At 36.7% G+C, this 12574-nt stretch overlaps 1 protein-coding gene across 2 annotated transcripts in view; it reads left to right on the forward strand.

The window, feature by feature from the left end:
* ARHGEF10 (Rho guanine nucleotide exchange factor 10) overlaps positions 1 to 12574 on the forward strand; it is a 116831-nt gene that overhangs the window by 83845 nt on the left and 20412 nt on the right. For both annotated transcript variants that reach the window (XM_071548437.1, XM_071548438.1), the window contains 3 exons: positions 1487 to 1573; positions 2351 to 2574; positions 3751 to 3908. In XM_071548437.1, coding sequence (XP_071404538.1) covers positions 1487 to 1573; positions 2351 to 2574; positions 3751 to 3908 — 469 coding nt within the window. The remainder of the gene's footprint in view (positions 1 to 1486; positions 1574 to 2350; positions 2575 to 3750; positions 3909 to 12574) is intronic.

Raw genomic sequence — 12574 nt, forward strand, 5'->3', positions numbered from 1 at the left:
TTTTATCTGTTCAGTGAATTGTTTTGGTGAAAAAATAACATTTTTAATCACTTGGTAATGCCTTCTGACTTCAGGGAGATTTGTGAAATTCTTTGCACTTTGGAAAATTAAGTAAACTTTGAATTTACAACTCTAACTTCTGTCTGCTTGTTTCTAGTTTTTTCTAGTACTGCAGTATAATTGCAAGGACATTGATGTCCGAGGTGTGAACATTAGGGTGAATATAGAGAACTTCATATAAACATGTAATATCACACCTTATTAGAAACCTTTTTATTCTCTACTTAGTTATAAATTTCTTTTATATATTTTGAATTATTTACATAAACATTAGGGAAATCTGCCATGGATATTAAGGAAATTAGAAATCTGTGACTGGTCATAAAAATGTGTATTTCAGATCCTTGATGCTTGAATGATCTTCAGAGTTGGGATGGACTTAAATATAGATCTTGAGTGTGGCATAGCTTTCAGTTTTTTCTTAAATGGCTTACATGATAAAATCATGAGTATGGTTATTAATTTACTGACACTAACACAATGACATGAGGTTGGGAATGGAGTAGGAGTATTATGGATGATAGCATTAGCATTCAAAATGAGCAAAGCACCTGGGATAATAATTTGAGAGGAAAAAAATGCAAAAGGGATGACAGTCAGCAGGACAGACATATGTTATGCTTAGGGAGAAATTAAGAGCTTTACAAATACCGACTGAAGAGAAGGTTGAGTAGAAGGTCAGTTAAAGTCAGCAAGGAAGTTAAAACCATCAAGGAAAGGATTGGTTAGGAATGTAATATTGTTACAAAGAGCAAACAATCAATGAGTTTGATGTGTAGAAACCGACTTCAGGAGAAGTTACCATGGTGTAGTGCTGCAAACAGCTCTGCTACAGTGGCATGTACAGATGAGTAAATTCTGTGCTCTCAGATAGAGGAGGCTGATATATCTGCTGGAAAGATGCCAGTTCAAGAAGTGATGATAATTTTTAAAAGAAGAATTTAAAAAGCCTTTATTTTTAAAAATTTAATTAAATGTTTGATTAAGTGATAATGTTAATTTAGCCTAATGAAGAAGAGTCTCAGGCAGGGTCATGACATATATCAGCCTTATGTGTAAAAGGACGCTGCCAAAAAAGAGGTATCTGGTGGCTGAGGTGAGAGGTAACAGGCTAATGATTACAGCAAGGATGACGTCAGGTTGGATATGTGGAAAAAACTTAATAAAAACCATGAAGCATTTGAGCAGATTGGCTGGAGAGCTCATAGTCTTTGGCTTTGAATGTCTGTAAGAGTAGGTAAGGAATGTGTCAGGAACAATACCCATGCAGCTGCCCCTGCCCATGAGAAGCCGGATGGACTAAAATGACTCCTTACCTTTTGGGATTCTTTGATATACTTAAACCTTAGTTAATTGCAGACTAAAATCGACAGAAACAGGCATATCTTTCCAGTGTAGTAAGAGGTCTCTTTTCCTCTCTCTGAAGATTGAATGTGCTGCTTATAATCCGGAGCCATACCCTTCTGGAGAAACAGACCCAGATTCCTGTGCTACAGAACATGGTTTTCTTTGGGTAAGCATAATCTTCCAAAGCTGAAGAGTTGTCTCCTGTTTCCATTGCTTTTTGTGACTCTCAGCAACATACAGATCTGAAAAAAAAATTAGGTTGTGTTTTTTGTTCCTTTGTTTGTTTGTTTAAAGATAGAGTTCTGTAAAGTTTAGGTAGTAATTTGTCCATGTGATCTTGCTGTTCTCTGTAGGGGCCCAGTTATGTGTGTGTGATTTGTTAGAGCAGCACAGAACAAATTCCAGAGAGCTGAGCACATTCAGAAGGGAGTTATATGCTAATTTATAACAAGGGCTGCTAAAACCCATATGAGCTCATGCTGTCCTACTGTTTTCATATTTTAAGAATGTGTTAGCCATAAATAATCTGTTTAAATCTGTACATAGGAAAAAACTACTCTGGCATATTTTCATGACCCCAAATATGCAGGTATTTCAGCAGACAAATGAGGCAGCCAATACAGTTTGGGTTTGTTTGGTTTGTTTGGTTACATAAAGTATATACATTTGAGACAGACATCAGAATAGGCCATAATATTATTCCTACTTTCAAAAAATAAAGAAGTGATTTGTGAGTTTACAAGTCAATTTTGTGTACATAATGTTTTCACATCTCTTGTATTTGTGCTGAATTATTTTGTTGACTTAATGCATGGCAATTCATATTCACACATATAATTTGAGATGCACTCTTCAGTTAACATTCCAGCCATTCCTTCTTGTAAATGCTGATCTTCCTGGATATAGGTATCAGTCTCGGTATATTTTTATTTTTCCAATTCAGATTGGCAGTTGTACTAATCAGATGGGCCAGATTGCAATAGTCTCATTTCAAAGCTCCAGCCCCAAGGTTATTGAGTGCTTCAATGTGGAATCACGGATTCTCTGCATGGTCTACATACCAGAGGAGGAGAAGCTGAAAGAGCAAAACAAAGCTTTAGACTCTGAAAATGTTCTTCCAAAAACTTCTAATGTGCCTACTGTTTGCCTTGGCATGGAAGAAGGAAGGTGATTCTTTGTTTTGGTGTAATATGTATGATTTATTAATTATGTTTACTATTCTATGGCAAATTTGTGTGATGCACTTCACAGACATAGTCAATATCACAGGATATTCTGAGTTGAAAGGGACCCACAAGAGTCATCAAGTCCAGCTCTTACATGAATGGCCTATGTGTGGATTGAACCTGCAACCTTGGTGTTATTCACACTGTCCAACTGAGCTAATCTCAAGGTCACTTCCAAGAAAATGTTTACTTTTTTAAAAAGTATCCATGTGTTATCCCATTGACCTCAGTGTATCTTTTCCACTCAAATCAAGTTAAAAATACACTCTACACTATTTTAAAATATACCATGTGGTATTTGAAATTAAAGTAACGCATCTCTTTGATGAAAGAGGATGAATTCATCATACCTCATACCCGAAACATATAAATATTACTTTTGTAATGTTACAACATAATCTTCAGGTATTGGAAAATTTCAGAATGGCAAAGAGGAATCCATTAAACTTCTATGCTGTGATATTATGCAGGATTTGTCATGTGAATAAATAATAATGCTGTTTAATATGGACATGAATTATTTTACTCTATTTGAACTGATGGCTTCTGACTCATGATTTGATTTATATTAAAGAACAAGGCTACGTTTTCTAAACTTATAGGTCAGTAACCAAACAGATCTGGTTATAGCTAGTGAGGACATAAGTGTGTAACTGCATGCGATTTTGGAAGGTATTTCTAACCAGTATAAATGAAGAAGAACAAAGTGTTTCAAGAAAAATGCCATGTTTTCAGACATTAGTGCAATTAATTAATTTCAGATATAAATTTTAAGTATAATTGACATCTGGTAGTGGGTTTCTCTTTTCCCTAGTTCTTTTCCTTTTTTTTTTTTTTGAGTTTTGGGTAAGAATCATAATGAGGGCTTTGAGCAGAATTTTTATTATATCTCTTTGTTGAATACTTTCTTCTCCAGAGAAGATAATATGGAAGTGTTGTCATATGTCAATGCTAAGTAATTGCAAATTGTCTAAATAGACATACTGAAGTGTCAAGAATTGAAGGAGAAAATCTTTTCCCCCCAATACTTTATTCTAAAACTCTCTTTTGCATATTCTAATAAGAACTATGTAAAGCATAATTTCACAAGTCTGCTTTTTCTTGCTTCTTTTTATAGCATTTCTATTTACAAAAGTTGCCAAGGCTCAAAGAAAATTCGACTTCAACACTTCTTCACTCCTGAAAAGTCAACTGTTATGAGCTTAACATATAAATCTCAATACCTGTTCGCTGGCTTGGTAAATGGAAACATCTCAATCTACACAAAAGCAGAAGGTAATGTAGTGATATGATTTGATGGCATCCTGAGGAACTCACACACCAGTATATTTTGGCAGAAGTAGTTTTCCACTATTACATTTTCCAAAAATTCTTTGTAAAACTGCTGAACTAAGGTTACTGCACTTTCTGGTACATCAGAAGAGACTTGTTTTCTCCTTTTGAATGATAGTAATAACTTTGATACTGTTTCCCTTAGCTGAAACACTGAGGTCTTCAATGTTGCAAGAGTCGAGAAGTTTATACACTAACAAGCAGTATACTGTATTTCACACAGCACAATGATAATTCTACTCTAGTACCCAGTATTGGTTTTTATGAAAGACAAAAATTTCCTATTGCTAGAGATTTCTGTATATCTAATTTAGAAGGACAACCCCATTTTTACTGTACAGATAGGATAAGTCTTTCCTATGTGTGCAGTTCATGTATTTCACAGTAAGACTCCTTTTTTCCTATTAGGATCACAGTTGGTTGTTTTGTATCTAGCTAAATAATTGGCTAATATAATTTGAATAAAGGAGAATCCCAGGTTATTCTTCTGAACGAGAACTGCCTTCTCCAGAACTGTTTCAGGTGCTTGTCTGTATACTCCAGTACATCCCACTGACTTTTCTGCAGTAATGCATACATACCTAGTTAATTCAGTTTAAAGTCATCAAGGCTTTGCTCAACATTTGAAACCTGAGTTTTAAAGTGAGATGTTAGCACAGAGACTCATAATCTTGCAAAGTGCAGAGCCAGCAGAGATTTTGGTCTGCCTTACTTGTGTGAGCTGCATAATGATGATTGTTATGCTTTTCTAATGAGGTCGGCCTTGTAAACAGTTCAGCTGCATTTGTGTGGCACTGTACCTTGGCTCCTAAATCAACTAGTCTCAGAGGAACCAAGCTCAGTATCTGGAATCTTGTTAAAAATTACTTGTCCACTGTTAGATCATATTAAGACTTTGCTTGGGAAAAGTACAAGATTTTTTTTTCCCCCAAGCAACAAAGAATCTGTAAAAACGTTTTGGGAAAGAGACTTCCTTTGTCCACTTTCCTCTTCAGCCCAGTAGTTTTCCTATTGAGCTGTTGTCTCTGATCAGAAGCCAGACATTAAATTCCAGTTCCCTTTAAAAAAAACAAAAGAAAACAAAAAAAAACCCAACAAAAAACCCAAACAAACAAAAAAAACTACTTTCCACTGATTAGCATTTTTTTTCTTTGTTTTGGAGGCACAGGAGTGAGGTCTGGATCCTAGTCTCATAACATTCTTGGTGTTTCACTTTGTGCATGTAGCTGGGAAAGGTATTAAAGTGAACATGTTTTCTTCTCTGAAAGGGATTGGTGTATTTAAGGTGTTTTAAGACTGCAGTTGCTGTCACTCAACTTCTTCCAGAAAAGACCACCTTGAAAAGAAAATTGGCATCCTTGACAATGGAGCTAAGAAAGGATGCATGAGTTGCACATCTACTACAGAGAATGTTAAGGATGGGGTAGAACTGTTAACCAGATTGAATTACGTTATGAGCTGGAGGTTCTTGCACTGACTAGGATCACAGCATCCCGTTTATTTTATATCTTCTGAAGACAATGGTTTTGTGCAGCTAGATATTAATAGAGAGTCAGAGTCTAGGTCAGGATCACTGAAGCTTTGAGATGCCAAATAATAATATTTTTCTGACTCATTTTGTGATCACTTTCCTTACATCTTGCTCAGTGTGTTTTATTTCAGTTCTCCATATCCCATGGAAGTTGTGGGATTCAGCCGCTCCTATGTTAGCATCCCTCTTCCTTATAGCTGGCTGCTGTGGTTATGTGAGGCAGTCAGCCCTGGAGGGGTGTTTTTATGAGCACTGACCTATTTTACCAAACAAAGGAATCCCAGCAGTGGGAGGGAGGGGGAATTCAGCCTCTGAGGAGCTTTGTGCAATTCATTCTGTTCTACAGACAGGGGTTACTTTCCAGCCGTGCACTTCAGCTTGGGTTTTGGTCTGTCATCATTAAGGAGATTAAGAAAAGATTTAAAGTAAACATGATATATGTCAGTGCTTTACAATATATCTTGATTTGAAGCCTGAGGACAAATACGGTGAGATGCACAGATACAGTGGTTGTGTAACCTGTTAAGAGACTTCAAGAATAGAAAAAGAATAATCTTTCTTCTGGGATAAAAATCTACTTCACAGTTTCTGACAGAGTTGTGATCCTTCTCTCTTCCTCCCTGGGCAGAAAGTGTGGTGGATCAGTTCAGTCACTGGAGCTCAATGCCTCGACATATGTAGTCAAAGACGCACAACTTTTGTCATTTGGTTTTCAATACTCAAATAGCTCGAATTGCCCCTGTAGTTTTCAGATGGCTCAATGCATGTATATATCCAGCTTGCTTGCAAATAGCAAGTGCTTTCATCTGCCTTTCTTCACTAGAGAGCTTTGTCAGATCAACAGAATTGAGAATGCTCTCTGGCTGCAGAAAGTCTTGTCTGAAGTAACAAAAATGGAAACTGAGAAGTATGTACAGTAAACTGAGGAACAGGTAACAATTTAGTGGGAGAGTTAGAGGTGCACAGTGAGATTTCCTTCTTTCTGGAGGATTTCATATTTTGCTGAGACACCTCTGTATCTGTGTATTTTCACAAATGAGGTAAAAAGTAGTTAAGCCTTACTGTATTCGAACATAAATTGAAAGCAAAGTCAGTGAGGTGATCTGTGAAAATGTCACATAAAACCAGGATATAGGTCAGGTAAAATATTAATACCAAAAAATAATCATCAATTATCATCAATAAACCTTAATTTCATGTCAGGGAGAAGACTAGTTTGGAGAACTATGAAATAGCTAGTGCATTAAATGCTCTTGTATATAGAAATGGGAGTGATGCAGATTGCAAAATTTGTGACACCTCATCTGTTGGGAATTTGTTTTACAGGGCAATGAACTTTTGCACAATTATCAGTCTGAAAAATTCTGCATTTCGTGTTTGCCTTGGGCTTAATTATTAGGAATATTTCCAGGCAAAGCAGTTCTAGAAGAGGTTAAGGAAAAGTACATTGTATTGTTTTTGTTTAAAAAAACAAAACCCCTCTGTGATGATTGCAGACAGCCCAGCAGATGTGTTTTCTGAGTGATGTAATAGCAAAAAAGGTCAGCAAGTGTTTGACTTCCATTGACAAAAGTATCGTAGGAAAGGGAAATCACAATCTTTATACAATATAGGTGTATTGTTCCTGATATACCTTACTCAGTTCCAGCTACTTCCTTTCTTCTAGGCACTATAAAGGACTATAAAGTCCTTTAAAGAGTATGAGAGAAACAGAAAAAAAGAAAATAAAAAATCAGAATCATTTTGGCAGAGAGTAGAACAATTAATATATTAGTAGTTTCAGAATGAGTTTGATTATGATGAGAGAATGGATTCATAAAACAGACATGCTGCTTTGATTCCAATGGACATGATTGGTGTGTGTAACCTCTCATGTGTACAGCACACACCGCAAGCCCTTGCATGCTCACTCCCAGCACTGAGCATGTTTGGTGATCCACCTTTCTGCAGGTGCTATCTGAACATCAGGAAACACATGTTGTCGAGTCTCCATCCTTGTTGCTATTCAAAGCCATCTGGACACAGTTCTGGGCAGCCAGCATAAGGTGACTCAGCTTGAGCAGGGGCATTGGAACAAATAACCTTCCAACCTCAGCCATTCTGTGATGCTCTGGGTAGAGAAATGTCCAAAGAAACCTGTAAGAAATTGAAACAAGGCATTTTTTAACGTCATTCTACTTCCAGATGCAGCTGAGCTAGGGAAATGCCACTTGTGTTTCAAGGAACAGAGCTCGCAGCTATAGTGAGTTTCTCAAGCTGAGGATGAGTCATGCTTTTTTGTTTTTAAAACAGGCTAGGAGAAATAGGACGTAGAATCACTCATATATTGTCTTCATGAGTAAGGCACTAGATTCTCAGTTGAAGAGACCTCTGTTTCATCAAGTGATTCTTTAATACACAAACTTTTGCACTGTTGCCTTTCATCCAGGCTTTAACTCCTTTTTTTCCCAAGAGCAGCTCAGCTCTGACATGGAGGAGGGATGCCAGTGCTGCCATTGCCACTCCATGTCTGTCACCTGGGTAGCTAGATGTCTCTTCTGGAAGCCCAGAGATATTGATGAGTCATCTTTTGCCATAGAGAGAACTGAACCCACACACCCCTTAGAGGAAGCTTCTCGAATGTTTTAACAAAAGCTATATTTTCTAGTACGTTTTTGTGGAGCTTGTTCCTGTAGTTGTATCCTGCTAGTTCTGGCCCTGAGATTTATGAAAAGAAGAAAGGTTCAATTTTGAGGATTGCAACTGAATGTGAAACAATCAACAGCTGAGGCAATTCTGGCCATGCACAGAACAGAAGTTTATGTTCTTCAAAGAGACTTCAGTAGTAAAAATTTAGGGATCTCTGAAGTTGGTCAGAAGTTTTGATGTCTTACCTGTCCAAAGAGTCCTCATGATACTAATCAGTGAGCATTTTCAGAGGATTAATATCAAGGAAAATGAACAAACCCTAAAGAAAATATAAGAATAAGGGCAAGCAGTTACAACAGTGAAGGAGTAACAAGTCCGTTCATTGGCAAGATACCTTGACTGATTTGGTAAGACACTTTTGTCCTTTGAAAAATTGAGGAAGGGAGGAATATGTGGAATGTAAAGCACTGATGTCACAATCAGAGCTTGAGTGGACCCATGTACTACTCCAGCTTGTCTGAAGAGCGCAATTCTGGCATGTGATTGCCACTTAAAGTAGACGTGATGGGAGGTATTGCTGTGAAAAGTAAGGAGTGCTATTAAGCTATCAGGGAGAGGACTAGAGTAGTGATATTGAAAAAGAAATAAATACTGTTGTCTTGACTGCATTTTCACTGTTAGCAGTATCATGTAATAGTTGTTACCAGAAATACATTGACATTGCTGTCACTCTTACTTGTGTATCTCATGCTGGGACCTCCAGCACTATGCCCTCTGTAACTTTAGGTCGAGTTCTGTCAGCTATTTAGCATAAAGAATTTGATGAGTATGTGGAAAAAAATGATTATGCATGCATAGCATAGGACATTCCTAATTATATGTTATTTAGAAGAGCAGACCTGACTCTCTCATCTTATTTCCAAGTGATAAGGAATGTGCTAAACTTTTTACTTCTGTAGCTACCATTTTACTCCTCCACACTGCTGGTTTATGTACCATGTGATGGAAAAAATGTTTGTGCTCCACTGCACTAATTAACCAAGAACTGCTGTTCCCAGGGCTGTGTTGGCAACTTTCTTGAAATCATCAATAGTGCTGCTAAGCAAGAGAGGAAGCTGTCAACAAAAAAGCATGTTTGGTTCAGCTTGACTGAAAACATGAAGAAAGGGAAAACTACTACAAACTTCGAAAAGACTTTCTGAGGCAATAAATTACATGTTATTAAGTTCTCTCATATGAAGACTTGAGCTTGTCAATTATAATTATTAAAAATGCTAAATATTAAGAAATTAGTTATAAATTAAAGAAACTTTTTCTTACAAATTATTGTAAAATAATATTACCTTCCTTCACTGTTTTTTATGGAAACAAACGACAGAAAGATAAAATAGCCAACATTCTGCCCTATAAAATGACTATTGTTTGAAAACTTTCCCTATCTGATTAAATTGGAGTGAATATAAGGATAACTAATTTTCAAAAATCCATAAAAATCACAAGACTAATAACAAAGTGAACTAATGGAAATGTCCTTATACATCACAGTCTTAGAAGTGTTTTAGGAGCATGAGATACCTTATTTTGATGCAGCTAAACAGCCTGATAAAAGCACTGCAAGGTAACTGTTCAACACTGGGATATAAAATATGGCACATAAATACTTGAGAAATATAACTTACGGAGAGTATTAAAACTAGTGGCATAAACACAGATCTATTAGTATAAAAACTGTAATTTCCAGAAGTCCCAGATTCATTTCTGTATTTCCCCTGTCATCAAATTTGTAGATGCATCTCATTCCTGCAAGTACCTGTACCTACAATTCATATAGTTGTTTGTATTGTATTAACAGTAATGTTATGGAACTGATAGGCTGTCATATCTTGGGTACTCGGCATTTAGTGTATCTATAGTAAGAGTCTACACCTGGTTTGATAAGGTCAGTTTAAGATCCAAGTCAAATAAAACTTGCAATTGTAGTAATCTTTGTGTTGTTAGTACTTGTCTGGACTTTTCTCCGCAAAGCAGAAGGAAAAATCACTCTTTCTTCTCCCACAGTTTCTTTTGTGTTACCACAGGTGTTAGGCTGTGGTCCTCTATTTGCTTAGGGTGCAGATACCTGATTTCCACAGAAAGACTGGTCTCTGGTTAAAAGATATATGTACAGCATATTGCATCTCATTTGCTTATATATGTTTACCTCATAGGTAGAGGAAAACTTTATTGTGTATGGCTTTTCAGCATTCTAGAGACAGTAGACTAAAATGATGCTTATTTAGAGAACAGAAGCAAGGCAGTAATTGAACAGAATTTTAAGGCAAGCCCCACTTCTGTAGGCACTCCTGAAGGTAATCTCCAGCCAGGTCTCCAGGAGCCACATTATGTACATCTCCACTGCTTGCTTTTCTTCTGTGTAATTCCTGCTTTCTGGAAGATAGTTTTCTGGGGTTCTTGCACTGGAGTTCTCCTGTTGTATGCCTTCAGATTTTGTTGGCACAAGTTTTATCTTGGCTACTATTTCTTGCTCCTTTTCATTTTTGTTAGGAAAAAAGAAATTTATTCAGTCAGTATCTAACCAAGGATTTCATATCATCAAACAAGGTTGTTCCTTATCTTTTTGCAAGTGCTGGGCCTAACTTTAAGTACATGGATAGTGCCAGTTGTTGGAACCACTTACATATATTTTGAATCTCCAAGTGTTTACACAAGTAGAATAGGGGTAATGCTTTTCACTTAGATTTTAGAAACAATGAATGTTGGATCAGACAGACAAGAGGTAACAGCCAGCATCAAACATGAAGTCTGTGCAGGCACGTGTTGCTAGGATTTTCTGAGATCTGGAGAGAGAGGCAGGGAAGATTATTATGTTTTCCTAGAAGTGTGATTTTGTGTGTCTCGAAACAGCTTGTGCAGTAGACACAGGCTTGTCAAGTAATTTTGGGGATAGGTGATAAAATTCCTGGTCAGCAAAGTAAAGTCATGATCTTTCTTTTAGTCTGCAGCACTTACACAAGTATGTTGGATTAGCAGACTTAATCCCTTGCCTTGCTTGAGGAGAATTTTTACCCTTGCTTCTCACTCAACAGATTTCCCTGACTGCCACAAAACAAGAGAAAGGAAATGCACAGTGCTTAATTTCTCCTCCTGGTGTCGTTCCACTTTGTATAATTAATCAGTTATTCACTGAGGCAGGGAGCAGAACACGGCTGACCCATCCTTTAAATACTGCCCTAAATGCCAAACTAGAGAGTCTCCCCCTACCAGTTTTTTCCCCTCATCTGTCTCAGATGCTGTCTGATCTGAAAGATCCCTGTTTGTTTTTTTTTTTTCTGTAAAATTATGTGTTGTTCAATGTGAAAATATAACTACAAAAGAAAATACAGCTTTTTGGTCAGCATATCTCCAATTTGCACAAATTCATAGTCTTTATCCTTCAGAAAAGATAGCATGTACTAGAATTATGATGTGTTTATCCCTAATAAGGGTGCTACACACAGGATGCTGTTACAGCTTCTGCAGTCAGCATCACTTACTCACTGGAAGTCGGGACAACATATGTGTGCAGCTTCACCCTCTGAAGGCTTTTGCACTAACTACAGTGGTTACAGCATTCATAGAGTATGGGCGGCCTCCACTTTAGAATTTAATTTGAGGATAATGTGGCTGCTAGCAAATGAAAAAGTTTCCAAAAGTTTGTTTATTACTAATGTTTTGTATGAGTCACAAAGAACACTGAGTGACTTTGACATTGCTGGGAGAGTTTGCAGGCTAATAGCTGGAAGCACTCTTCTCTATGCAAACTAAAATAATGAAAATTATTTTGAAAGCTTGAAACTAAATGTCACTTTTACAAAGATGCTTTCAGAAGAGAGGCATATTCTGGGAATGACTCAGCAAAGGTTGTATCATACAGATGACAGAGGTATTGAGAAGTACTCAAGAACTGAAGGTTCTCATTATTGCTGCTGCTGTTATTGGTGAAGCAGGAAATTTCGTATGCCCTTTACATAAACAAATAATAGAAGGTACACTTGCTTTCAGGAGGGAAAAGAAAAAAATTATATTTAAGTACTTGTCTAAAGATGTGTTTAGTTTGGTCTCATCAGTCAAAATGGAAGTGGTTGCTGAGTTGAAATAAGTGTCAGTAGACAACTTTTCTGCAGTTTGTGCAGGAAGAAGGCTTTAAAGTCAGGAAATGGCACTTTAAAAAAATGTATTTTATCTTGGTGTAAAAAACCCAGATATTTTAACAGATTTTTATATTATTAATAAATCATAATGTATAGAAATGTGATCTTTGAGACTTTATGTTCAATGAGCATATAAAATATATAAACTTACATGAAGGCAATAAATTTATTATTGACATATGTGGTATGTCAATTTGTAGGTATAAAAGAGCTGCAACTATTTCAAGAAGCTTATGTTTGTTGTTCTTAAATTTGAGGAT

The sequence above is a fragment of the Pithys albifrons genome, chromosome 2 (assembly GCF_047495875.1).
Source record: "Pithys albifrons albifrons isolate INPA30051 chromosome 2, PitAlb_v1, whole genome shotgun sequence".
Classification (NCBI taxonomy): domain Eukaryota; kingdom Metazoa; phylum Chordata; class Aves; order Passeriformes; family Thamnophilidae; genus Pithys; species Pithys albifrons.